This window comes from Habropoda laboriosa, unplaced genomic scaffold (genome assembly GCF_001263275.1).
Source record: "Habropoda laboriosa isolate 0110345459 unplaced genomic scaffold, ASM126327v1 scaffold417, whole genome shotgun sequence".
Lineage (NCBI taxonomy): Eukaryota > Metazoa > Arthropoda > Insecta > Hymenoptera > Apidae > Habropoda > Habropoda laboriosa.
In genome coordinates this window covers 13,574-38,900 of record NW_017100502.1, presented here as the reverse complement: position 1 = coordinate 38,900, position 25,327 = coordinate 13,574, and the positions used below count along the sequence as shown (strand labels likewise).

The 25,327-nt window shown below is 38.3% G+C and overlaps 4 protein-coding genes across 4 annotated transcripts; all 4 read left to right on the top strand.

Moving 5' to 3' along the window:
- Positions 1–8,375: 8,375 nt before the first annotated feature.
- Positions 8,376–9,716, top strand: LOC108576159. The gene is made up of 5 exons (XM_017939103.1): positions 8,376–8,468; positions 8,793–8,909; positions 8,976–9,093; positions 9,268–9,529; positions 9,623–9,716. Exons 1-5 carry the CDS (start codon positions 8,376–8,378, stop codon positions 9,714–9,716), a joined length of 684 nt encoding a protein of 227 aa, XP_017794592.1.
- A 2,325-nt stretch (positions 9,717–12,041) lies between these two features.
- LOC108576158 lies at positions 12,042–16,248 on the top strand. The gene is made up of 10 exons (XM_017939101.1): positions 12,042–12,191; positions 12,263–12,379; positions 12,444–12,561; positions 12,650–12,911; positions 12,957–13,031; positions 13,226–13,316; positions 13,409–13,542; positions 15,417–15,597; positions 15,658–15,774; positions 16,240–16,248. The coding sequence occupies exons 1-10, from the start codon at positions 12,042–12,044 to the stop codon at positions 16,246–16,248; spliced, it is 1,254 nt and encodes a 417-aa protein (XP_017794590.1).
- Positions 16,249–18,068: 1,820 nt separating this feature from the next.
- LOC108570070 lies at positions 18,069–22,000 on the top strand. Its single transcript, XM_017939100.1, has 10 exons — positions 18,069–18,218; positions 18,279–18,395; positions 20,086–20,202; positions 20,275–20,392; positions 20,452–20,713; positions 20,793–20,915; positions 21,029–21,119; positions 21,201–21,334; positions 21,737–21,869; positions 21,953–22,000. The coding sequence occupies exons 1-10, from the start codon at positions 18,069–18,071 to the stop codon at positions 21,998–22,000; spliced, it is 1,293 nt and encodes a 430-aa protein (XP_017794589.1).
- A 1,439-nt stretch (positions 22,001–23,439) lies between these two features.
- Positions 23,440–24,973, top strand: LOC108576157. The gene is made up of 3 exons (XM_017939099.1): positions 23,440–23,589; positions 24,318–24,642; positions 24,708–24,973. The coding sequence occupies exons 1-3, from the start codon at positions 23,440–23,442 to the stop codon at positions 24,971–24,973; spliced, it is 741 nt and encodes a 246-aa protein (XP_017794588.1).
- Positions 24,974–25,327: the final 354 nt, after the last annotated feature.

Sequence of the window (25,327 nt, the reverse complement as noted above, 5' to 3'; positions counted from 1 at the left end):
CGAGAAGGATAGAGAGAAAACGTTTCCTATTGGCTGGCGGGCCACTGAGCTCCACCTTCCAGGCCCAAATCAAGTCGGCCGGTAAAGAATCATTAATAACTCAATAATTACGATGATTCTGTGGACTTTTAGAATTGAAAAATGAAGCGTGTTTCTAGTTAAATAACAATTTAGATTGTAGTTTATAATTATTAAAAGTCTCAAATAAAGTTACTGTCTGCTTTAACTTAACAAAACAGCTTAGTTTATTAATTTCACGTAGAATCAACAATTGCATGCAGTAGATTAGTTAGAAATTATTTATAAATTTAATTGGCAAATGAAAAATTAATGGTTTTTTGTGTGAATTAGAGATGGAACTTTCAGAGGCCATCACATGAATCAAGGAACGGACTTCAACATCAGGAAACGTCAGGAAACATCAAGAAATGCAAATATTTATTATAAGATAAGTTTACAAAATGTATTTTACAAAAGGATACAATATACCGGTGTTACATTACAGCATTTTACCGTCTATTTATTTCTCTTTTACACACCAAATCCATTTCCTTTTGCGAAACACTCATTATTTAAATAATTTCTCTTAAAAAATTGAGTAAACTAAATCCGGATAGTGTTAGGAACAGGTAAAAATCGACAAGACCGTAAAAATCACGAAATGCGAGTAAGAAACTTAGAGATTTGCGCGGAAATAGCTTAGGGACACCGAATGATTTCGAATTTCTGATAAATGGGTGACCTGCACTACTGGCTTGAACAAATTTCGATGTCTAACGTATGGTTGACTCGCATGATTGTTCAGAAATTTCGAAAATTGGACGAAAATCAGCGAGTCAACCATAAGTCAGATATCGAAATTTGTTAGTAATAAAGTCAATCATATCTCCGATAACGAGCTCCGATGACTGATTTATGGTTGACTCACTGATTTTCGTCCAATTTTTGAAATTCCCTGAAAGGTCCACCTGTAACTAATACGAAAAGAACATTAATTTTTCATTTGTCAATAAAACTTATAAACAATTTCTAACTAATCTACTGCATGCAATAGTTAATTCAATGCAAAATTAATAAATAAAGCTGTTTTATTAAGTTGAATCATGCAACAAACTATCATTTAAATTGTTATTTAACAAGAAACGATAATATTTCTACAACTGAAGTAGTTGAAAATGAGCCGGAAACTTTATTTAACTATCTACATTAGTGGTAATGTTAAAGCCATTAAAAAGCCATTAAAAGTATCACTTTTAAACTGATTACTACATGCAAATATGCTATAATTTGCAATAACTAATATTAAAAAGGAAAAATTCAAAGAATTCTCCTTACACTGTAATAAAATTATGAGAATATTAATTTCATTAATGCATCCCATTGTGCGTTCTACTGACTGCGAAAGATGGACCAAGTTCTACCCACGCAATACAATATACGTAAATATATTTTTATGCGGATTTAACAAAGGAGGATCTTTTACCACGGACGACATATAAGATAGACCAATCATCTTAAGGGACTTTTAGTCACACAATCTGAAATACCGACAACGTGAAAAACTACCGTTTTTGAAGCGCACTCTACGCTTAAAAACGGTCATTTTAAGAACTGCATCTCGCAAAACGATCGATATCGGTCGTTTGTACATTGTTACTGTGCTGTCAATACACCCATTGATCCTAAAATGCAAATGTGTGTGACTGAATTCATTCTAATTTATCCTCTTGATTCGAAATTTTATCTCCCTCGTTATGTAAAATAACAAATGCCAAGTGTTCTTGATTGCTACCACTAACTGCGCTTTGCCACTAACACCAGTCCCAATCGATACAGTAGGATAATGGTAACGGTGTTCCCGACTCTGCGGTCGTGTGGCAAAAAAATATATTGGATGAGTGGTCTATATCCCGTCTGCAATGATACATCCTTTCTGAATCGTCGTCTGTGATTCAAACTATGCCAAACGAAACAACGTATAATTCTATTTTAATAGTAAGCAAACTACGAATATTTCTTTACTATTTCTGATTACTCAGAGGATAATACAGGAATTATAGTTTCAGCACAGACGAGATTCCTGTACATAATATTAAACATTAATTACTTTAAAATGCACCTTTTCAACAGGAAAAAATTACAGTACCATTCAAACTGGCCCACAATTGTGCAAACACTGGTCACTTCAAGTCTAACACATTTACTTTTTATCTTTTATCTTTCACTTCTTTTCACATGACGTAGATATTAATGAAAGTACGTGAAACGTACAACCGAACAAAAAACTGGGAATACTTACTTGGACGAATTGAATCGTTGGCTACATTTACCACTAACGAAGAGTAAACTACGACTGAGTCTAAATGAATACTACTTTAACCTACGCAACAACGTTTCACGCATTTCGTAAAGCACCGTTTGTCGTACTATTACGTCACCACGGTAGATTGACAAAGGAAACTGAACTTTCGAGCGTTCACTTCACCCAACAAATTAATAAATCTGTTTACTCACGGAAATCATGTACCGATACAATACAAGAAGTCGTGAATGTTGACAAGAGCCGAGCGCGGGAAATACACAACTACGTCACTGCCGATCTCTGAACGCCGGCGCCATGGCCCGTTTCCATGGCAACGTAACAACCCATGACAAGCCGCAGTCCTTACTGACCGTGTTTCTATTCGGACGTTGGTCATACCACTAAAATCACATGAGTAAATAGGATAGAATCATTAATTTTTCACATCCCATATACCAATCCATTTATCTACTAACCACGCATAAATTATTCCTATCGGTTAAATATACCGTGTCAAGTTAAACAATGACAATGCTCCACTGATAATGTCGCTGTGACAATGTCATTGACAGTTACCATTAAAAGAAGCATTCAAAGCTATTTGTCTGTTGAAACTTTTCCCACTTACACTATAAATTAATCAAACAACGTTAAAAAGTATTCAAAACATTATTGCAATGTGAAATACGCATTGTATGTATTCTTCTACGTTTGTATCATTGCAGTTTCCGGATAGATATGAACACGGTCGAAAAAGAATTTTTGAATATTAGCGTTCTTCGTAGTATGCAAATATTCCAACTAACCTTCGTGATATCGATATTTAATTCCCGACGAATTTCGGATAATTTTGGTAACCAAACCTGGTCGAAGAAAACTTTTATAGTTACGTTGCTTTAGACCACAGCAAGAGTCGCGCTCTTTCACGGTACTGATATTCCAATAGAGTGAAAAAAAGATAATTATTCCTAGGTTCGATGGCATAAGTGAAAGGTTTATGAGAAACGAATCGAGAAAGACGATGTGACAAAAGGACTGTAGTTCGAAGTTCAATTATTTATTCAGTGTTCACACAGGAGGTCGTTGATACGACCAATACACAGCGAGAGACCGGTGGTCCGTTTAAATCTCTCGCTGCAATGGACGAGGAAGAAGTAATTAATCGATACCTGAAGAACGTCAGATATTATGGGCGTATCCTTGGTATATGGCCGCTTGACAATAGTTGGAAGCCACGCGTGGTGCCAAAATTGTTGTACATTCGGTGTATCACATCGCTTTTCTCAATGGCACGTTCGATGGAAAACAGTAATAAATAGTCTCATGGGTTTCGTCCATTCATTCATTCCTATAAACAAACGAAAAGTTTTCATTATTCCTGTGATCATTTGCTACTGTAATCCAAATTTACAATAGTATTCACTGGAAGTGTAGTTCTAATTTTCCAAGTTTTAAATTGGTCACGGAGTAACACAGCGATAGTAGTTCAATTGTTAACCGAGGCAGTTTCGTACCCCTGTGGCTTGACGTGCCCTATATTCGCTGCTGTAAGGAGGGTCGCTCGGCTGCGGGGATATTTTCAAACGTTAATAACTAAAGAACGAAGCCTCAAACGGAATTTTTTTGTTCTTCATTTTCGTCTTATCTCGGACTCTAAAATCACCTCTCTAATTTTCTCCCAGAAGTAGCCGATAATCCTGTATACTTAAGCACAAATCTAAATGACACATTTTTCTGAATCGTGATAAAGCTAGCTGCAATGTTAGATATCAAAAATCATTCTACACAGTTCGAACCTAAACGCCTCGATTAATAACAATTCAAGCTGAAAATAATTCGAGTAAAAACGTAAGAACTCTCGTTAGTGATAGTGATTTTCGATAATTCAACGTCAGTACTCGAAAATTGAATAATTTAAGAGGAATGTTGAATATGTAGACGAGAGACAATTTACGATTAAACCATGAACAAGTAGTTCACTTATTCGTGACGATATTTCTCGACGTGATCATGCCTCTCGGTTACAGAGTGCGAGGATCGTGGTTGCTTACAGTTTTACCGTGCTGACCGAGCAGCTACCGTACTTATGCATCGCGTTAATGATGATCGTAAAGCACGGCAATTGTTTCCTACAATTGTCCAAGGTAAGAGATGGTTTCGTGTCGTTTAGTTGCGTTGAACAAACGAACGTCTACACTTATAGCTCCGTCAGATTGTGACTAATATGATCAGCGATTGGCAAAAGAAAATGATCGACGAGGAGTTGGCGATCATGAATAAGTACGCCAAGAGGGGAGCGTTGTTCTCCTTTCTGTATAGCACTGAGGAAAAGAACAATATTCGACGTGTATTCGCACCTACATTCCATAGGGTTACCCTGCAATCACCGACAAACGTTTCATCGACACTATAAAGGGTGTTCCAGTTATTTTCTTATCAAACTTCATTTCGTATTATTGTCATAACCTTTTAATAAAGACAAAGTTTGATCAGAAAAAATTCGGACACTCTGTAGATTCGTCGACGGTGTGTTTCTATCGAGATATCAACTTTCTTGTACAGCAATGAGTTACTAGCAATAAGTTTTATTAGTAAATATAAATTGTGCATGTCAATAATGAAAAATTTCAGAAATAAAAGAAAACAGATGTAAACTATTCCATGAACTGTACATTATGTAAGTAATTGATCGGTGAATCGAGTACGTTTCATGAAAAGTATAGTCCCATCGCGTGATTTCAAGGTGGTCTCACCGAATGTGACAGAAATAAAAAAAAGAAAACAGCACGATTCGTTACGTTACCGTAAATTATCCTTCTCGTCGATAATACTTTTTATCAACGACAAGCAACATTGAATTTCCGTTTTATCGATACATGCTTCAGTAACTATATACATTGGAGTGTCCGTGTTTTCTACCGCGCCCCTCATACCGTTCATCCTGGACCTAATTTCACCTTTGAACGAGTCTCGTCCACGTTTGTACGCCTATAAAGCCTACTGTTACTTCAATCCGGACGACTACTATTATTACGTCGTGGGGTACACCAGCGCGTGCATAGGAATGGCCGGACTCGTGCTTGTCGGCGCTGACATTATTATGATACATCTTGTACGTCCAACCTGAGAGAGAATTATGCAGCAGAAAAAAATTATTCACATTCGACGATGATTATACAGATATCGTTTCGAGTATGCGGTGGCCACCGTTGAAAACTCAACGAAGGAGGAAATATACAAAATGAGGAGAGCAAGTTATATGAAACTTCGTGCAGCTTTCCAAAGTCACAATGCAGCTATGGAGTTTGTATTTTTTTTTCTCTTTATTTATATATTACGATCGTGTTGAAAAACAAAATTTTAAAACTCTCGTTATCGAAAGTTTTAGGATACTTCAACGTCAGCATTCGAAAATTGTTATATCTATCAATGATTTGTTAATCGTATATAATAATTTTCATACGTTGTGTTCTTCGATATAGATGTCTGATGAAAATTGAGGCGACGTACACGTTGAACCTGGTTCCTCAGGTATTCATCACGATTGTAGTATTCAGTGTCACGTTGTTCCAGGTATTACTAGTATTATATGGTTAATTGAATTCATTTTTCTTCTTTGCAGATTGTGCACGTTCCTGATCGCACAAACTGTACACATGCTGTTTTTGACGATTCAGGGACAGTTCGTGATCGATTCGCATGATACAGTGTACAATGTGTGTATGGTGATTCTAGAGTAATCTGTTCACAGATACGAGGCAATTTGGTATAAGATGCCACCTAAACTTCAGTTGCTAGACGTTGTAGCGCTTAGAAAAAGCCTAACTCCTCCTATACTGACGGCGGGAGGGTTGATGCGGTTAGATTTGAATTCTTTCGCACAGGTGAATTAGATTTTGAGGGGAAAAAAGTGTTCTCTCTTATCGACACTGTTTCATCCAGTGTATGAAATATTTTTCCAGTGTATGTAATTTATTTTCAGCTACTGAAAGCTTGCGTCTCGTATTATACGGCACTGCGACCTAGCTACTGAGTCGGGAATTTCTAGAATTTAATAAAAATCAACGAGCGGAAAATTGAGTTTTGTGTGAAAGAAAGGTGTTTCCAAATAAACGGACAACGTTTTGATTTCTTCTGTGAAAAAGAAGTGTGTACATACATCGTCTGCTAGAAAGATCAGTGATCTACTAGAAAAATATTTGTATAAGAAGCAAAATTATAGACAACGACCTATATTTCATTCCACGTGTTGAGTTGTACTAAAAACACACTCTAATTCAAATTGCTATCTTTATAATTAAAATAAAGAACTAATTTTCACAAATGTTCTTGAACAAAAATGTCTTATTCAATTAAGTAACACTGTTTCTCACCAAATTTATGAAACGCGACGGAGATACAACATTTACTCACGAATGATTTTCTACTCTCTTCACTGCCAGCACGTATCAGATGCGTGAAAAAGTAAGATATGGAAACTCGGTAAGGGTACGTGTCCATCGAAGACTTTCTCTACGATAATTCTTCCCCAGAGTATTCTCAAATTGTGTATCCAGCAGTATAAACCGTTTCAGCGATGACACAGTCTGTGACAACTTGTACTAATGAAACAGTGGTATTAAACACAGGCGAAAAGATGCATCTGCTTCTTGCTAATACTATTTGTGAACTGGATATAACACAGCAATATGTGAAACCACAATCGATACCCTATTTACAAGCGATGCCAATTATTATTAATACAAATGTCAAATGACATTTGCCTAATTGGATAGTTCATCGTTAAAGCAATTACTGTAAACCGAGTACGGTAAAGAATAATGAAACGTCTATATTGATCCATTAATGAAGTAAGTGGACGAGTGAAAAATGCTAAACGTTCTTTTACCCAGCAACATGGACTGATAAATTATTCGCGGAGACAAATTAGTACAGTAAATTAACAGACTGGTAAGACAATCCAAGATAGGGTCAGCGCTCTTAAACCCACCAATATGCACTTAGTACATTTTTCGAGCAGGTAGTTTAATAACAGCAAAGTGGCGCCAAAACAATATCCTATATGGCTATGAATTGAATTATTTCCTTTCTTACCGCGCAACGAGAACGAGTTTCGCCGTCGAGTACGCAACATCCACCTTGAACCTCAATTATGGAAGCGGACGACGTGGAGAGGAATTATTTGTACATGACCAAAGGATAATCATCGCTGCTTCACTCGAGATCTTTGCAGAGGTAAATGTAAAGAATTAACACGCTAGCTTCTCAATTAAAAAATAAAAAAAAACACTAGAAGTGACTAACTCCGCTAAAATTATATTTACTAAATTTTTTTTATGAAGATTTAAGCACCGAGCATGTGTTTTGATACTAAAATTGGAAAATTTTCAAAAAGTGGAGTTAAATATTTTGCCTTTTCAGTGGCCACACCAAGATATATCATTTTACTCCCCAATTAGTTTCTATACCATTCACAATGACTTCCCAGTAGACACGTGAACGTATTTGAATTTATACCGCTTCATTTTTCCATTCTCCGTGACTGTGATGCAAAAGTACGTGAGAAATTTGAATAAAGAAAAGGTGTAGGAAATCGATGCTCCATTCTGTTAGCTAAGCTATTTCTAAACTGAAGTTAACACCGCGATACGTCCGACACTCTCCGACACACTACTTGTCATGTCGTTACAAGGGACATATGTTTAATTGATACCAACCACAACTGAAACGATTATACTCACTTAACGTGCGGTAAAATAATGGAGCGCCGTGCATACGTCATTTCAGAACTAAGCGCGTGATTAAAGCCGGCAGCATGGTGGTAGCGAAAAAAAGAAAGGCTAACCGTTCTTAGCTCACCAATGCGTACTAATAAATTATTCGTGCCGACACATTAACACGGCAAACTAACGCTTAAGGAATATCCGTCGTAATGAATCGAATCATTTCCTTTCTTACCGCGCAACCAGAACGAGTTTCACCGACGAGCACGAAACATCCACCTTGAACCTCAATTATGGAAGCGAGCGACGTGGAGAGGAATTATTTGTACGTGAACAAATTTTGCGGAACGATGGCCGGTATATGGCCGTACGGGGACGAGAAAATGAAATGGGTTTCACGATTCGTGATACTAGTGATCACTGTTACAGCTATGACGACCCAGGCAAGAAACAAGTTTAATTATATTACAATCATACACCTACGTTTACGAATCTACAGTGAAAACCCTGGTAAATGAAATAATTTTTCCATAAGTATGTACGAATGTATAGCGTTCGTTACTATTCGCCGTTTCAGATATCCGTAGAAGATACTTGGAGTTAATCTCTTGGGATACAGGGGTTTCACTGTGTATATTTTCTTATTACCTGTTTGATCCGCAAGATTAATTCATACAGGAAATTATAGGAAAAAAATTGAGAAGGACAAGAAGGAAATATCGCAGGTTAATCGATAGGTATTGTACATTGTATTTGTTCGACCGTAGGTTGCGTACGTGAAAGTGAACCTGAGCACGGATACTGTGATAGAACAATGCCCATTTTTCACAATGGGTTTAGGAATATTTTTGAAGGAGTTGAATTATATCATACACGAGCAACAGGTGAGCAATCTACTTGCATTTTCTCCGTCACATAGAGTGAAATAATTCATTAATTCGAAATTACAGCTAAGGAAGCTTTTGGGGTGCGTATTCGCAGATTGGATAGTAAAGCGGCCAAAACCCGAAATGGACATTATGGACAAGTACGCGAAAAGAGGCCTGTTTTTCAGTCGTTTGTACGTAGGTAGGGCACAATTTCCGTTGAGAATGATTCATTCCGGATAACATTGCGTCTAAATTGAGCAAAAAATATTTCAATTGCAGCGTAATCGCTTCATAAACGATTCTTCTGCAAACTATCCAATTATTACTTCGTCTATTCTTATTATAATTACATTTTCTTCTCTATATGTCGCAGCAAATGGAATCTTCTGCTACGTTCTCTTCACCGCAGTGGCGATTACCCCTCGTGTTCTCGACCTTATTTCGCCGAAAAACGAATCGCGCGGAGTGGGCTTCATTTATCCTGCCAACTACGGCGTCGACGAAGAGGAGCATTACTACTATCTGATGGGTCACATGCTTTCCGTGATAACTGTCGTGTTTTTCGTCTACATCTCCTGTGACACGATCTACATGAATATCGTGCAACACGCGTGTGGATTATTGAACCTCTCTGGGTAAGCAATTTTCAGATGTTACTCGAGTATCGGGCGGGGATTTTTAACCGTTTGCGATTGTACGTTGGCTGAAAGGAAGCCATTCTGATTCAGCACACGATCATTTATGATTAATTACACCGAAGTGGACGACACGTATAGAAAAGTGCGCCATTCGATCAAGGCTCATCAACACGCTATGGAGTAAGTACGATTATTTAGAAATAAATTCGACCTGTTTAGAATATTCGTTCTTCCACCATCATTTACATACGTTTATTCAATATATGTGTAAAATAGATATATTATGCAGATCGAAGACGTTCACGACTCGTACCTGTTCATAATAGTCGCTTTAATCATGCTGTCGTTCAGTATCACTCTAGTCAGGGTTAGTCAATTTTCCATTCCACGCAAAATAAATATAATCTGCTTTGTTAAATGATATAATCGAGCGTTTGAAATTAGACGTCCATGATGGACCCTTGCATGGAGTTCTACAAGTATTGCGCTTTCTTGGTGGTGCAACTGGTTCATTTGCTTTTCCTTTCTATCCAGGGACACTTTGTTATACTCTCGCATGACATGACTTACGACAACATGTGAGTAGCCGTTCTTACGCGAATTTCACTGGAAGTTAAAAATTGCCAGGAAATTTCACTCGTTCAAAAAAAAAGAAAATGCAATTATCAGTTCTATCGTACCTCGAAGATTTCAGGAGTTGTTCGTTCGCAGATATAGCGCAAAATGGTACAACAGTTCGCCGAGAACGCAAACTCTGTACGTGCTAGCTTTGAGGAGGAGCTTGACTCCGCCATTGCTCACTGCGGGAGGACTGATTTCCTTGAATTTGGAGACTTTTGCCGAGGTAAATATGAAAATTAACGCGATACCTTCTCGATTAACCCTTATGTCAATAACCAGAATTGTCGTCTACTTTATCGTCCAATTTTAGTAGTTTTCTGATAACAAAATACTAGGATAGGAAATTTTACCTGGAAGATCAAATATTTTAAGCGAGAATTATGCAAAGGGGTACCCGGTTATTGACATAAGGGTTAACAGAGAAAAAAGGGACACTAGAATGGTCATAAGAAATATTTCTAGATCTTAAAAGCATCCGTTTCCTTTTTCACGGTAATGAAATCGACATAAACGGCGAGGAATTGATAACCGGGACGAAAGGAGGAGCACAACAATCGAAGAATTTGTTAATAATTCTTTGACCTGCTATGCAATTGGACAGTATACAGAATTATTCAAATATATAAGTTCTAATTCTCACAAAATTTTTTGAAACACATTGACAAGTCCATTAGATGTATCGGTTTACGCTCCAATTTATTTTCCGTACTTTCTACTGCGACCATTTATTAGATCCTCCGTGAACAGAGTGGAAAATTGGACCAAATCGTGAAGCAAAATCTGTGACCAATTCGAAGATGCTTCTATCCGTCAGTAGTATCGTTTGCGAACTGTAGTCAAAATGGGAACATGTAAAACCACTTCCGGCACGTCGCTCACTCTTAGCCCTTTAGATGGTAAGCCAACTATCGTTAATGCAGTTGCCTAATGGCATCGCCTCAACTAATACCAAACAAAACTGAGATAACTGTATTGAAGTAATTACTATCGTGTATGCAACATCCATATCGTGATCTCGTTTCACCGAACTTGGAAACTTTTCCGAATATAAGTGCAATAATTAACGCGACACTTTGTTCCATCTTACAGAATAGTATCCAAAGGTTTACCAAAAAATTTTCTAGACTTTAAAAACTTCAATCTCCTATTTCGCGGTACTGATATTGCATTGACAAGCTCCAGTGGATCAGAAATGTAAAGCAGTGCAGTTATACATCTAAAAGTGTGTATCTATTCACAACACGTTTTATTTGCAAATTTCCATGCCTACCTTTCGAACAACAGATTCGTACGTTCCGTTACTCGGACATTCTCGAGACTCTCTAGCTGAACGCAGAAGGGAAATGAAATCTATATAGAAAGCACTCGAGAATAAAGTGAGACGCATTCGAAAAGGGGTATAAACCATCATTGGCCAGACACGCACGAACCAAGTCCACGTAATCCTTTTAATTATGTAACACCGCTCGTAACTACCATCACGACATGTACCAGTTTCTGTCAATACTTAATGCTCGCGGTATCTATATACGTATATTGTGACAATGCCATTAAAAACAATTATACCTAACATCACATTTCTACTGGCAAATTGGCTCAAGATGACGGTGTAATAGGGATCGTTTAGAGGAAAAATTGCACGGTTGAATGCTACTTTGAGATTTCTTCTATAACGATACACAATTACGGCTCGCTCCGCCGTCTCCTCGTAGTTGTTTAAACAAATCATGACGTGCCACGTAGCGAAACTATAGGTCCTCAGCAATTCTCCTCTTTTCCTTCTATTTTTTTTCTTTGCCTTTCTTCTTCTTCGTGTTGCGTCGATTTTTCCGACGAACCGTCGCGCATATATTCGTCGAACGTTCGTCGCGCTGGTTTCATTTTGACAATGGACGCGATCACGTTAGAGAAACGTTACTTGAGAATCAACAAGAAGCTCGGTATGCTAACCGGTGTGTGGCCCTATCAAAAGAGCTCGCCAAAATGGATCAGTCGAACCGTAGTGCTCTTTGTAATAATACCTTGTTACGTTACACAGGTAGAAAAAATAAGGATTATCTTTCTTCCCCAAACGAAAAGTGGTTGTTTTTTTCACTCTAATTTTTACAGTATGCCAGGATCGTCACTTTTCCCAGGATACATATCATACTAAACGATTATCCTTACTTGATAACTTCGCTCGGGGTAATCATCAAATTTGGTAACTATTTCATAAACGAATCAGAGGTAAGTGCAATACTCTCCATCGTGTCTTCTTAACTCAATCAAATCACCAGCTTCGAAATTTCAGCTGAAATATCTTCTTGGAAAGATCTACGAAGACTGGAGAGCCATGACGTCGGAGGATGAGTACAAGATCATGACGAAATACGCGGAGAAAGGGATTTTCAGTGTCATACTCTATATTCGTAAGAGAAGGATAAATTTATATTTCAAAGATGAAGAAATTCGTGTAATTAGAACGTTCTCTGTCATTCTATTTCACGTTTGAAACAGTGCATATATCGTTATGCGCCGCTCTATTTATGTGCTTGCCGTTCGTGTCGCCGATTCTGGACATCCTTATGCCGTTGAACGAGACGCGAGCACGGTTGTTCGTCTATCCAGCTTACTATTTCGTCGACGAGGACAAATATCATTACTTGATCGTAGGGCATATGTATCTTGTAGTGGTAATGCTTATCTCTGTTTTCTGCGCCTGCGATGCCAATTACGTGTACGCCGTGCAACACGCTTGCGGATTGTTGGCCATTGCAGGGTAATTAGTTCAAGGACAATTAATGGAAAATGGTTTTCTTTATAGAAATTTCGTTGGCTTTTGTTTAGCTGAAAACAATTGTCTGTTGGTAGATATCGTTTTAAATACGCCTGCTATGAGGTAATACCCGAGGATGAGAAGGAAGCTGTGAAGATGATGAGAAAGATGTATAGAAATGTTTGTCATTCGATTCGAATACATCAACGTGCTTTACAGTCGGTATTATTATTATTATTATTATTACAGACTGCAAAATTTCACGGTTGGATCTTTTTGGTTATTTTTTCAGCAATTAATTGTTAGTTTTGATTCAGATACGTGAAAGAGATCACGGCCGCTCACGATACTTGCATGTTCATCTCGGTGGGACTGCTGATGATGAGCATCAGCACTTCGTTGTTGCAGGTGACTCGACTCATTATACCAGCTTCACTTTTCTTTTTTTTTTTTTCGATATTTAATAGTGGCGAGCTCGTGATCAATTTACATGAATCTAGATATCAGAACACGAACACGACGCAGAATGGACATTGTACTGCACGTTCTTCACGGCCCAGTTGTTACACATGCTGTTCTTAGTCGTTCAGGGGCAGTTCGTGTTGGACGCGTACGACGATGTTTATAATACGATGTGAGTACTTAAACGAAATGTGAAATACGGATTTAGGAGGAGAAATGGTCGCAGCTAACCTTGACCGTGAAAGAAATATATTGTTTTCAAATTCGAAATTTGATAACCTGTGTGTGAAAGACTGAAGAGAAAAATTTGAGGGAAAAAATTTGAGAATTTGATAATCTAAATTGGAACATTTGCATGCGATAATTTAAAACCCTAAGTTTTAAAATATGACTGCCAAAGTTAAAATTAAATAATTTGAGAATTTGAATGCGAAAGTTTGAATTAGAAGATTCGAAGCTCCAAATATGAAAATTTATCGTTTACAGATACGAATCGACATGGTACAATTCTTCGTGCAAAACGCAAGCGTTATACATATTAGCGTTACGGAGTAGCCTAAACCCTCCCTTGTTAACCGCCGGTGGATTTATAACGTTGAATTTAAAGACCTTCTCAGAGGTAACGAGGCGACTAATACAAGATTACTCGGACTCACTAAAACATTTGACACCGTGTATACGAGATTCTCCTTCCAGATTATAAAATCATCCGTGTCTTACTATACGGTGATGCAATCGAAATGAACGGTAGAACTTCAATACTGACATAATTTTGTCGATATTACCGTGATAACTGGCACAATCTATACGTGGCTGAAGAATATTCACTTCCGCTGTATAAATGTATTCGATGTGAATTGACGAGATAATAATACAAACAGAATCGATTCAATGAGTCTATCGTATAATCGTTGAGTTAGGTTAAAACTGTACGGGATGATCCATATAAAAAGGATACTGTTGTTTGCATTACAGGCAAATACAAACAAATTTTCCCTCGTTCTTACATACATATTTATGAATCACCCTGTCCGTTAAATGTGCCATTGATTTTTTACAAAACTTATCTACTGTACTCGTTATTACGTATGTGTTGTTATATTTGTCGTGCGTGTTTATATATTGTGGTGTTATTCGTATGCATGTAATAAAACGTAACAAACCCCTAAACATATAATAAATTAATATTTTCTACTTACTCTTACTTGTCCACTTATACAATGAAACACTTGAACTGTTTGACAATTTTTTTCAAATACTTGTTCAATAAAATTTCGAACGTAAAAACTCACCCATATTGTCGAAACGTAACGTAGAAGGATTATTCTGTTTCCCACATGGTACTTTTCCTGAACACGAGGAACAGTTCTGTCGACCAAGTGATTCAACATATTGCGATAAAAGGCCGTTCAAGGTACTGAATCAATGCTCGTTTCCCACTTTTCTCCATCGCTACTCTGTCTCTGCAAACAACAGAACAGTGTAACTGCATTTAACCACCAATAATGATCTACAAATCACGGAGAATTTCAAATGCATTTCCATGCCGTTCACCTGCGGTGCAAACGTAACGAAATACCAAACGCAAGAAATTCTGCCGAAAAATGAAGTACGTATGTATATTCCGTAACATTTCCTGCGCACTACGTAACAGGTAGACTGCCCAGGACTAACATCGAAGAAGGAGCCATTTAACTGTTAATATTTAATGCAAGCTAATCCGCTTCTGAATCAGATATAAGTGCTTTTCACTTTGCGAGAGTAGAGTACTGAACTTTCTAACGAGCTTCAAATAGTCCAATTTTCGGATGATCTTGACGAAAGCGTCGTTTCTCCGTTTCAAAAAGGCGGTTTAATAAATGATCGAGAATCGGTTGCTCGTGTAACGATCGTGCTCTGGTCGTTTCAGAAATTATTGAACTAAACCCTCAGCGATATTAGTCTGTAAGCACACGGAATATACGATAGGCGATTATTTTCCTGACAATCTTCATCCTACCGATTCTCTTTAACTTATGGCAAACACACAAGAGAAATATAACGTAGAACCAGCTTGACTGATTTCGCTGTTACGATTATGTACGCAGAAACGGTCGAAGAACGATTTATGAAGTTGAACAAAGTGCTTGGACTGATATGCGGTGTCTGGCCTCGTCAGAACTCTCGAAGGAAACTGATCACGCAAATACTTTCTTTGCTTCTAATGGCATCTTCCATTGTTACACAGGTACGGTAGGTTCAATCGAAAGGAACGTTTAAACACGACGCATATCGTGTTTGATTGCAGATAGCAAACACCGTGCTATTCTTCAGCATGGACAATCTCGTGGATGGCATACCTTTCAACGTGGCAGCGGTTGGGACGTTCGTGAAACTGGGTAATTACATTATAAACGAAACGAAGGTAAGGGAACAACGTTCGATGGTACTTTTGAGAAAAGCACACGGGACGATTTGAACGAGAAATTTGAATGAAACATACGGGACGTTCGCTGTGGATCTCAGAGGAAGAAACTTGATTGGTGGAAACGTGACTGCGATTGATTACCGAATTTCGATTAGTTATTTGACCGGCCGAATTAAAAAAAATGCCCGTGACTCAGATAATTTCTGCGCACCAGAAAAATTACACGGTGAACGTGTTAAAATGGCTTCCTATCGATAGTAGGAAGTCACTTGATAATTTCAATAGAAAATCGATATTTTCAAACTTGTCAATTTATCAAAATTCGTTACTGCTATAAAATGTGAAAAATTCCCAGACACGTATCCCACTGTCTATAGTATCTCTGAATTTTTGCATAATTTTTCGTCGAGTGGAACAGCAAAAAAATGGAGCTTAAATTGTAAATCACGTTTCTATCTTCAGCTACCCTAACAGTGGAACTGAAACTTTTGCAGAAAGAGACGTTCTTTCAGTGGCTTATCAACTGACATATCGCGACACTTTTACCATGCACATTCGCCTCTAACCCTTTTTTCAATTTTAAAACCCTAAGTTTTAAAATATGACTGCCAAAGTTAAAATTAAATAATTTGAGAATTTGAATGCGAAAGTTTGAATTAGAAGATTCGAAGCTCCAAATATGAAAATTTATCGTTTACAGATACGAATCGACATGGTACAATTCTTCGTGCAAAACGCAAGCGTTATACATATTAGCGTTACGGAGTAGCCTAAACCCTCCCTTGTTAACCGCCGGTGGATTTATAACGTTGAATTTAAAGACCTTCTCAGAGGTAACGTGGCGACAAATACAAGATTACTCGGACTCATTAAAACATTTTACACCGTGTATACAAGATTCTCCTTCCAGATTATAAAATCATCCGTGTCTTACTATACGGTGATGCAATCGAAATGAACGGTAGAACTTCAATACTGACATAATTTTGTCGATATTACCGTGATAACTGGCACAATCTATACGTGGCTGAAGAATATTCACTTCCGCTGTATAAATGTATTCGATGTGAATTGACGAGATAATAATACAAACAAAATCGATTCAATGAGTCTATCGTATAATCGTTGAGTTAGGTTAAAACTGTACGGGATGATTCATATAAAAAGGATACTGTTGTTTGCATTACAGGCAAATACAAACAAATTTTCCCTCGTTCTTACATACATATTTATGAATCACCCTGTCCGTTAAATGTGCCATTGATTTTTTACAAAACTTATCTACTGTACTCGTTATTACGTATGTGTTGTTATATTTGTCGTGCGTGTTTATATATTGTGGTGTTATTCGTATGCATGTAATAAAACGTAACAAACCCCTAAACATATAATAAATTAATATTTTCTACTTACTCTTACTTGTCCACTTATACAATGAAACACTTGAACTGTTTGACAATTTTTTTCAAATACTTGTTCAATAAAATTTCGAACGTAAAAACTCACCCATATTGTCGAAACGTAACGTAGAAGGATTATTCTGTTTCCCACATGGTACTTTTCCTGAACACGAGGAACAGTTCTGTCGACCAAGTGATTCAACATATTGCGATAAAAGGCCGTTCAAGGTACTGAATCAATGCTCGTTTCCCACTTTTCTCCATCGCTACTCTGTCTCTGCAAACAACAGAACAGTGTAACTGCATTTAACCACCAATAATGATCTACAAATCACGGAGAATTTCAAATGCATTTCCATGCCGTTCACCTGCGGTGCAAACGTAACGAAATACCAAACGCAAGAAATTCTGCCGAAAAATGAAGTACGTATGTATATTCCGTAACATTTCCTGCGCACTACGTAACAGGTAGACTGCCCAGGACTAACATCGAAGAAGGAGCCATTTAACTGTTAATATTTAATGCAAGCTAATCCGCTTCTGAATCAGATATAAGTGCTTTTCACTTTGCGAGAGTAGAGTACTGAACTTTCTAACGAGCTTCAAATAGTCCAATTTTCGGATGATCTTGACGAAAGCGTCGTTTCTCCGTTTCAAAAAGGCGGTTTAATAAATGATCGAGAATCGGTTGCTCGTGTAACGATCGTGCTCTGGTCGTTTCAGAAATTATTGAACTAAACCCTCAGCGATATTAGTCTGTAAGCACACGGAATATACGATAGGCGATTATTTTCCTGACAATCTTCATCCTACCGATTCTCTTTAACTTATGGCAAACACACAAGAGAAATATAACGTAGAACCAGCTTGACTGATTTCGCTGTTACGATTATGTACGCAGAAACGGTCGAAGAACGATTTATGAAGTTGAACAAAGTGCTTGGACTGATATGCGGTGTCTGGCCTCGTCAGAACTCTCGAAGGAAACTGATCACGCAAATACTTTCTTTGCTTCTAATGGCATCTTCCATTGTTACACAGGTACGGTAGGTTCAATCGAAAGGAACGTTTAAACACGACGCATATCGTGTTTGATTGCAGATAGCAAACACCGTGCTATTCTTCAGCATGGACAATCTCGTGGATGGCATACCTTTCAACGTGGCAGCGGTTGGGACGTTCGTGAAACTGGGTAATTACATTATAAACGAAACGAAGGTAAGGGAACAACGTTCGATGGTACTTTTGAGAAAAGCACACGGGACGATTTGAACGAGAAATTTGAATGAAACATACGGGACGTTCGCTGTGGATCTCAGAGGAAGAAACTTGATTGGTGGAAGCGTGACTGCGATTGATTACCGAATTTCGATTAGTTATTTGACCGGCCGAATTAAAAAAAATGCCCGTGACTCAGATAATTTCTGCGCACCAGAAAAATTACACGGTGAACGTGTTAAAATGGCTTCCTATCGATAGTAGGAAGTCACTTGATAATTTCAATAGAAAATCGATATTTTCAAACTTGTCAATTTATCAAAATTCGTTACTGCTATAAAATGTTGAACCGCTTGAGAATTAACCGCGGGAGAATTCTCTCCCCTTTTTTCGCGAATGTTCAACTGCGAAATCTGGACCGTGGGATCGAGCGAAGCTCAAACGTGCACGATCTTACTCAGCTACGCTCTGTCGGGGAGTAGCTGAGGGTGAAGAACACGTAGCGAGATCCTCCCCCTCGTCGAAGAAAAATCGGAGAAGCAAATAGAAAAGAAGGGGGAAAAAAGTGAAATGAAATAGAATTACACGAATTGTCCGTCGTTATAAATTGTCCTTTGTAATTGTAGGAAAACTGGCCTATTCTAAAATAAGTAGTTGAAATTACGATCGATACCGCGACAAACGAAATATGCACCGTACACGTTTAAGTATAGGGAAATTATACGAAACAACATGGAAAAGTGCTATTTTCAGAGTTGAACAAATCTAAAATGCAGAGACTCGAAAATGATAGCAATTTCGGTTATACACGAGAAATACCAGCAAATTGTTTATCGCGAAGATGTACAAGGGGAATACTTGGAATAGAAACGCAAATTTTTAATATGCTAATGCAAACGTCTAGTTATCTAGTGACAACCGCTCCAGCTATAGAATCGTTAAAACAATAGCAACCCTCATTACTATCTCTCTGCCCTCCCCCATGCACAGGCCTGTATATAATATACATATATTTAATACGACCTTGCAAGGAATCGCGACTTTATCATGGATGCAGCCACGGTGCAGGCACGATACGTAAAGTACACGAAAAGGTTCGCATTAATGGCTGGAATTTGGCCTGGCCAAAAACGGTTAACTAAGTACTTTTTGCGGACCATTGTGTTCATGGTTATCATCAGTTCGCTCCTTGCTCAGGTACACACGTAACGTTAACATAAATGTACACTCTGTCATGCTTTACTCGATATATACGATATTCCATCATTTACAATACAATAGAAAGTGTGAAAAGTGTAATTATATCAGGGGTAGGAATTTTCTTGAGACAATTGTCTCGAAGAATTTCACCGATAAATAGTAGATCGTAGGAGTTCTGGATGAATAAGGAGGTTTTTACTCGGTAATTTCGGGAATACAAAGCGTTAACTAACTGTACTGTAACGATAGTTGCAAAGTCTCTCGATCTTCCTCCCTCTTCATCTTTCAACATTCCAAGTTCTCGCTTTTGGCTCGCTACCTTCTAATTTTCCGAACAGGGTTGTTTGCCCTCTTCGTTCACACAACTACTGCTCCAGATTACAAACAAACCCTCGTAACATCTAATTTCTGTAACTTGTTTCGACATACTAAGAAGACAATGTCATGTGACAAGATAAAGAGTAAATGTCGCGATGCTTCGTTAATACAGCTAGCAAGGATGTTGCAAACCCTTACCGTGGACGTGATAGTAGAACAAGTGCCATTCTTCTTCGCGATAGTGTTGCTGCTATGCAAGCAAGGGAACTACATTATAAATACAGATAAGGTGGGAGGATGCTCGCGATCTTTATCTTCCACCTTGACATTTTTCTGCAACTGTGTGACACGACTGTTGCAGTTCGAATACCTTCTGGATAGTATGTGCGAGGACTGGAATCAAGAACGATCGTACAAGGAGATCGGCATCATGAAGAAGTACGGGCAAAGGGGAAATCTGCTCTCGAGGTTCTACGTTGGTAAGCTCTCCGAAGTTTTAATTAGAAACAATTAGCAACTCTCGATCGGATCTTTCCAGTGAACGCGTACATTTGCTCGTTCTTGTTCATACAAGTGCCATGGTCGACCCGATTGGTGAACTCGTACAAGACACAGAATATAACGCCAAGTTTGCCAGTCGTCGTACCCGGATATTACTTCGTCGACGAAGTAGAATACTATTATTACATCATACTTCACGGAACGTGCACAATTTTGATTGTAGTGGTGGTGTACTGTGCCTGCGACACCAGTTACATGGTACTGGTGCAACACACTTGCGGACTGTTCGCCGTGGCCGGGTGAGAAAACTTGAGAGATACATTTTTTCTCTCATTTTCGTCGGGAAACTATTATTGAGATTGCGTGGAACGTTCGCAGATACCGCTTCAAGAATTCAATTCGCGAGGACAATAGCGTGAAGGGGAAGTATTTCGACCACTGGACGAAAGAGGCGTACAAGAACGCGTGTTTCTCCATTCAGGGACATCAACGTGCTATAAAGTCAGTATTCACGATCTTTGTTTGTTTGTTTGTTTTTTTCGTTAGTTTGTGATTCTTCTTTCCTCTACCACGTTTTATCGCAGTTTCTCTTTGATCCGTTCTCTTCAATTCAGCTTTGTAAAGGAAATTGAACGCGGCCATGACACGTACCTTTTCACCTGCTTAGGCTTGGTGATTCTATGCTTCAGTATTACTCTGATCAAGGTGAGCTTCCTTTTTCCTCTTTCCTACGACTACATTTCGCGTTGTTTAATCTGTGGAAATTTTTCACTGTTTTCAAATCAGCTGAGTACGTCGGATTTCGACATAGACTTCTACAGATATTGCAGTTTTACGTTGTGTCAACTGATGCACCTGTTCGTTATCATGCTTCAGGGACAGTTCGTGCTGGATTCGTGCGAGAGAATTCACGAGGCGATGTGAGTAGAGGGAATAAATAATCGCAACAAAAGGATAAATTATTTCTTCCTGCCAACAAAAAAGATTTATATCAAATGTACTTTAACTCTTTGCACTCGGAGGTGATTTTGCAGAACAAAAGGTTGCATATCGGATCTTCTTCAAAATTTGTTCAAACTAACGTAGAAATAAAGTATACTATTTTATTGAAATATTCCACGTATTCTCCATCTCACCATAACGAACAAATTTGTGGAGGCCCATAGATCTGTTCTCTCTCTTCGTTCATTATCCACCAAGTGACGATTGTTTAACGTCGCTTCTCAGTCGCCACTCGATTGCAAAGGGTGAACCTACCACAATTTTGCTGTTGATTCGAACGGCACTCCGTGTATCACACGCGATGATAATGAAACTTCCAGATACGAATCATTATGGTACACAAGTTCTTCGAAAACACAAGCATTATACGTGGTAGCGTTACGAAGAAACCTAACACCTACCTGTTTAACGGCTGGCGGTTTAGTGCAACTGAACATGCAAAGCTTCGCAGAGGTAAACATCACCAAAATTCACTGACAATCACCTAATTCTGACCGTTCTGATATGTTTCGCTCAAACAACAACGATGTTTGCAGGTGGTAAAAATGTCCGTTTCCTATTATACGGTGTTGAAGACAACGTGAACAGTGAAACGAGAATTACCTGCCACAAGATGCACAATAATTATTATTATTATTATTGTTGTTATTGTACATGTTGCCACCTTTTTCGTAAAAGGTAGAATAAACATAATAGAGGATGGTACGTACCATGGTAAAACGTGAAAAGCAACAAATCGAACGATATTATCGTGCGATAGATGTAAAGCTCGTTTTATAGAAGAAACATTTGCTTTGCAAAAAAGAAAAAGTCCAACGGGTGATTAAATCTGTCGACTAACTAACGATACATTTGTTCGTTTCCAAATGTAGAGATATGACGTGTAATAGAAATTTTTTGAAATTATAACGTGGAAAATTAAAATTGAATAATTCGAGTTTATATGTATCGTTGTTTAAAATTTTTTTTAAATAATTAGATTTGCCAAGATTCTACTCTGTCGGAGAGAAATCGTGCCGAAAGATGTTAGAAACGAGTCACGACAGACGATAGCGGTAAGCTGGCCAATTTTCTAAGCAACAAAAAAAAAAAAAACAACGGAGAAACTGTCGATTCAACGAACGATACTGTGGTTGGTGTTGTAATGTAATGTCATAAAATAATTCTAATTCTACGAAAGATGAACACACATGTAAAGTACACGAGTATCAGCCGTGGTAACCGGCAGAATTATCCAGGTACATATTATTGGACGCTTATTAATCCCGTTGCAAATATTAACCTGAAATCTGGACCGTGAGATTAGGTCAACTTAAACGTGTACGAAGCTCGCGGCACTTTCTCACAGAGCAACACATAGACGAGGGACAAATATCTTTCAGCTATTCACCGCTTGATGAAGAAGATAGAACCAAACGATAAAATCCATAAGAAATGATCTCCCCCGATACTCGTTTCTTCGTCCTCACTCTTTCGTTCGCTGTTTCTCTAAACAGACACTCCTTGCTAAAACATCTCGTGTTCAACCTTCGAACTTAAAAGCACCGCGATTAGACAATATAACCAATACTCTGACGCAATTTAACCCTGACACAAGAGCAGAGGAAAATGTAAAAAAAAAGCGATATAACGAAAGCACGAGACATGTTGCCATTTGGTATTAATCTTTAATATCACGGCATATGGTTCCATTTATTTTCCTCTCATAAAAGTTCGATACTCCTACCAAGCGTATACAATTTTACCGAGAGTACAATTGCCTTCGTTTTAAACGGCATCCGACACAAAACGAGGGAGAATGAATGATCTAACCCGTTGTTTCGTGGAGAAGATTATAATAAGACCGGGCGCTCGTGTCCGATAATAGGTGACTGGCAAATTGTATGAATAAATATTGTACTCGGATAGGAGGAACAGGTTATAGAGTCATTACTTCAGCCACGAAAGAATTTACCTACTACCCTTCGTGTGACAGTCGCGTATATAGCCGCCTAAGTCCTCCGGTTCGCCACACAATCTCGTCATGGACGCGATCACTCTAGAGGAGCGATTCATCAAGTTGACCAAGATATGCGCCCACTTCTCCGGTTTCTGGCCATGGCAGAGCAAACTGTCGAAATACGTATCGCGAATAATAACGTACACCATCGTTTTCACGGTTCTCTTCACGCAGGTGAGACACTATACCTTTTTATTATTTCGACGAGTTCATACTGTTATTTATTCTTTTAACACGTACCCTACCACGGTTCTGTTGAAGTACCCTTGAAATAATTCTTTGAATTATTCTCACATGCATTCTCAATATCTGTATTTCTTTCAGTTTCACATTATACGATTAGACACGCTTAATATTTATCAAATCCTGAAACCGTGCATTTTTTACGACGTATCGCACGAAGGTAATATCGTTTTATTATGGGAATTTGGCGTCACTCTATGTGACGTTGGTAGCGAACGCGTTAAAGTGCATTTGCATATTCCGGGCGCATCGTTGCACTTGTTAAGAAAGTGAAGTCGTAGGGAAATAGATAATTTCCATACCACTCGGCTTTTATCTCGACAGTTTCATTGTATTTCATACCAAATTCGAGATACAACGCACCTTGTGTACACTACCGCTCGAAAGTTTAATCGCATCCATTGAAATGCGGTAAAATTGAGAGTGATTTACAGAGAATACATGAATTAGGCGAAAATTCTGCTAAATTCGGTAAGAAACTTTATATCGAATTTGACGAATGGAATTGGAATTTCATCGAATTGAATTTACGAGCGGCAGTGTACGTTCTTTAGTATAACACTAGTAAATATAAGAATTTTTCTGTGCTGTCTACCTTACACATTTAAGCGATTTTTATACGATTTCTTGGAAAGACAGATCGACGATTGATCTTGCAGGTAGCACAAGTAGTGTGTTTCTTCAGTTTGGACGTTCTTATAGATCAACTATCATTTTTTGGTGCGGGAAGCGGGGTACTGTTGAAACAGGGGAACTACATCGTCTTTAAAGAGGAGGTGAATGAATTTTCCATTTTGATTACCGTTTCACGTTTCATGGCGTTCGTTGATTCATGGGTCATGTATACGAGATCGATCAAATTGCAGTACGAGTCGCTTATTAGCGGTGCCAGGAACGACTGGTCGATCGAGAGACCACAAGGGGAGATCGACATTATGACTAAATACGCCGAGAGGGGTGCTTTTTTAATTTCGACATACCTTGGTAAGGCAGATCTTATTTAAACGACCAAACTGTTTATTTTACGTACATTGTCAAATATTCGATAGCGAACGCGATCGTTTGTGTCATCCTGTTCGTGTCGACGCCGGTGACACCGCATATTTTGGACATTTTACTACCGAAGAACGAGTCACGAGACGTAGCGTACATTTATCCGGCCTATTATTTCACCGACGAGCATAAGTACGACGTGTACATAATTACGCACATGGCGTCCGTGATCCTTGTGGTGTTTTACGTGTACGTCGCTTGTGACACCAGTTACATATACGTCGTGCAACACGGCTGCGGATTGTTGGCCGTGTCCGGGTAAAAAATTCGATCGAACGATTCGTAGCTCAACCCTTTCAGTGCCAACAAAATCGATACGTTAATTTTTCTGCGAAACACTTCTAACTTCTTCTGAATTTTATCAACAACAAACGAAGTCTAATGTGTTTAACGTGAAAATTTTATTGAGATTATTCTAAGGATTGATGGAAATGCGACAACAAATTTCTGAGGTTAACATTGGTACTCGAAGGGTTTAATTTTGGGTACAACAGATGAGAAAATTGCAAGGTTTTAATGCGTAGATATCGTTACAAATGTGCGATCGTGGAATTGTCCAGTCGGAAAAGGAACAGTGTCACGCAGGATGAAATTTATAGAAGAGTGTGTCATTCGA

Coding starts and splice junctions, on each gene's coding strand:
- LOC108576159 (XM_017939103.1), top strand. CDS start 8,376: ATGGCCGGTATATGGCCGTACGGGGACGAGAAAATGAAATGGGTTTCA. Junction 8,469..8,792: donor TTACAGCTATGACGACCCAG/GCAAGAAACAAG, acceptor GTTCGACCGTAG/GTTGCGTACGTGAAAGTGAA. Junction 9,530..9,622: donor GGATTATTGAACCTCTCTGG/GTAAGCAATTTT, acceptor ATTCTGATTCAG/CACACGATCATTTATGATTA.
- LOC108576158 (XM_017939101.1), top strand. CDS start 12,042: ATGGACGCGATCACGTTAGAGAAACGTTACTTGAGAATCAACAAGAAG. Junction 12,192..12,262: donor TACCTTGTTACGTTACACAG/GTAGAAAAAATA, acceptor TAATTTTTACAG/TATGCCAGGATCGTCACTTT. Junction 12,562..12,649: donor CAGTGTCATACTCTATATTC/GTAAGAGAAGGA, acceptor CGTTTGAAACAG/TGCATATATCGTTATGCGCC.
- LOC108570070 (XM_017939100.1), top strand. CDS start 18,069: ATGTACGCAGAAACGGTCGAAGAACGATTTATGAAGTTGAACAAAGTG. Junction 20,203..20,274: donor ACATTATAAATACAGATAAG/GTGGGAGGATGC, acceptor CGACTGTTGCAG/TTCGAATACCTTCTGGATAG. Junction 20,714..20,792: donor GGACTGTTCGCCGTGGCCGG/GTGAGAAAACTT, acceptor GAACGTTCGCAG/ATACCGCTTCAAGAATTCAA.
- LOC108576157 (XM_017939099.1), top strand. CDS start 23,440: ATGGACGCGATCACTCTAGAGGAGCGATTCATCAAGTTGACCAAGATA. Junction 23,590..24,317: donor TCACGGTTCTCTTCACGCAG/GTGAGACACTAT, acceptor TTGATCTTGCAG/GTAGCACAAGTAGTGTGTTT. Junction 24,643..24,707: donor TTTAATTTCGACATACCTTG/GTAAGGCAGATC, acceptor AATATTCGATAG/CGAACGCGATCGTTTGTGTC.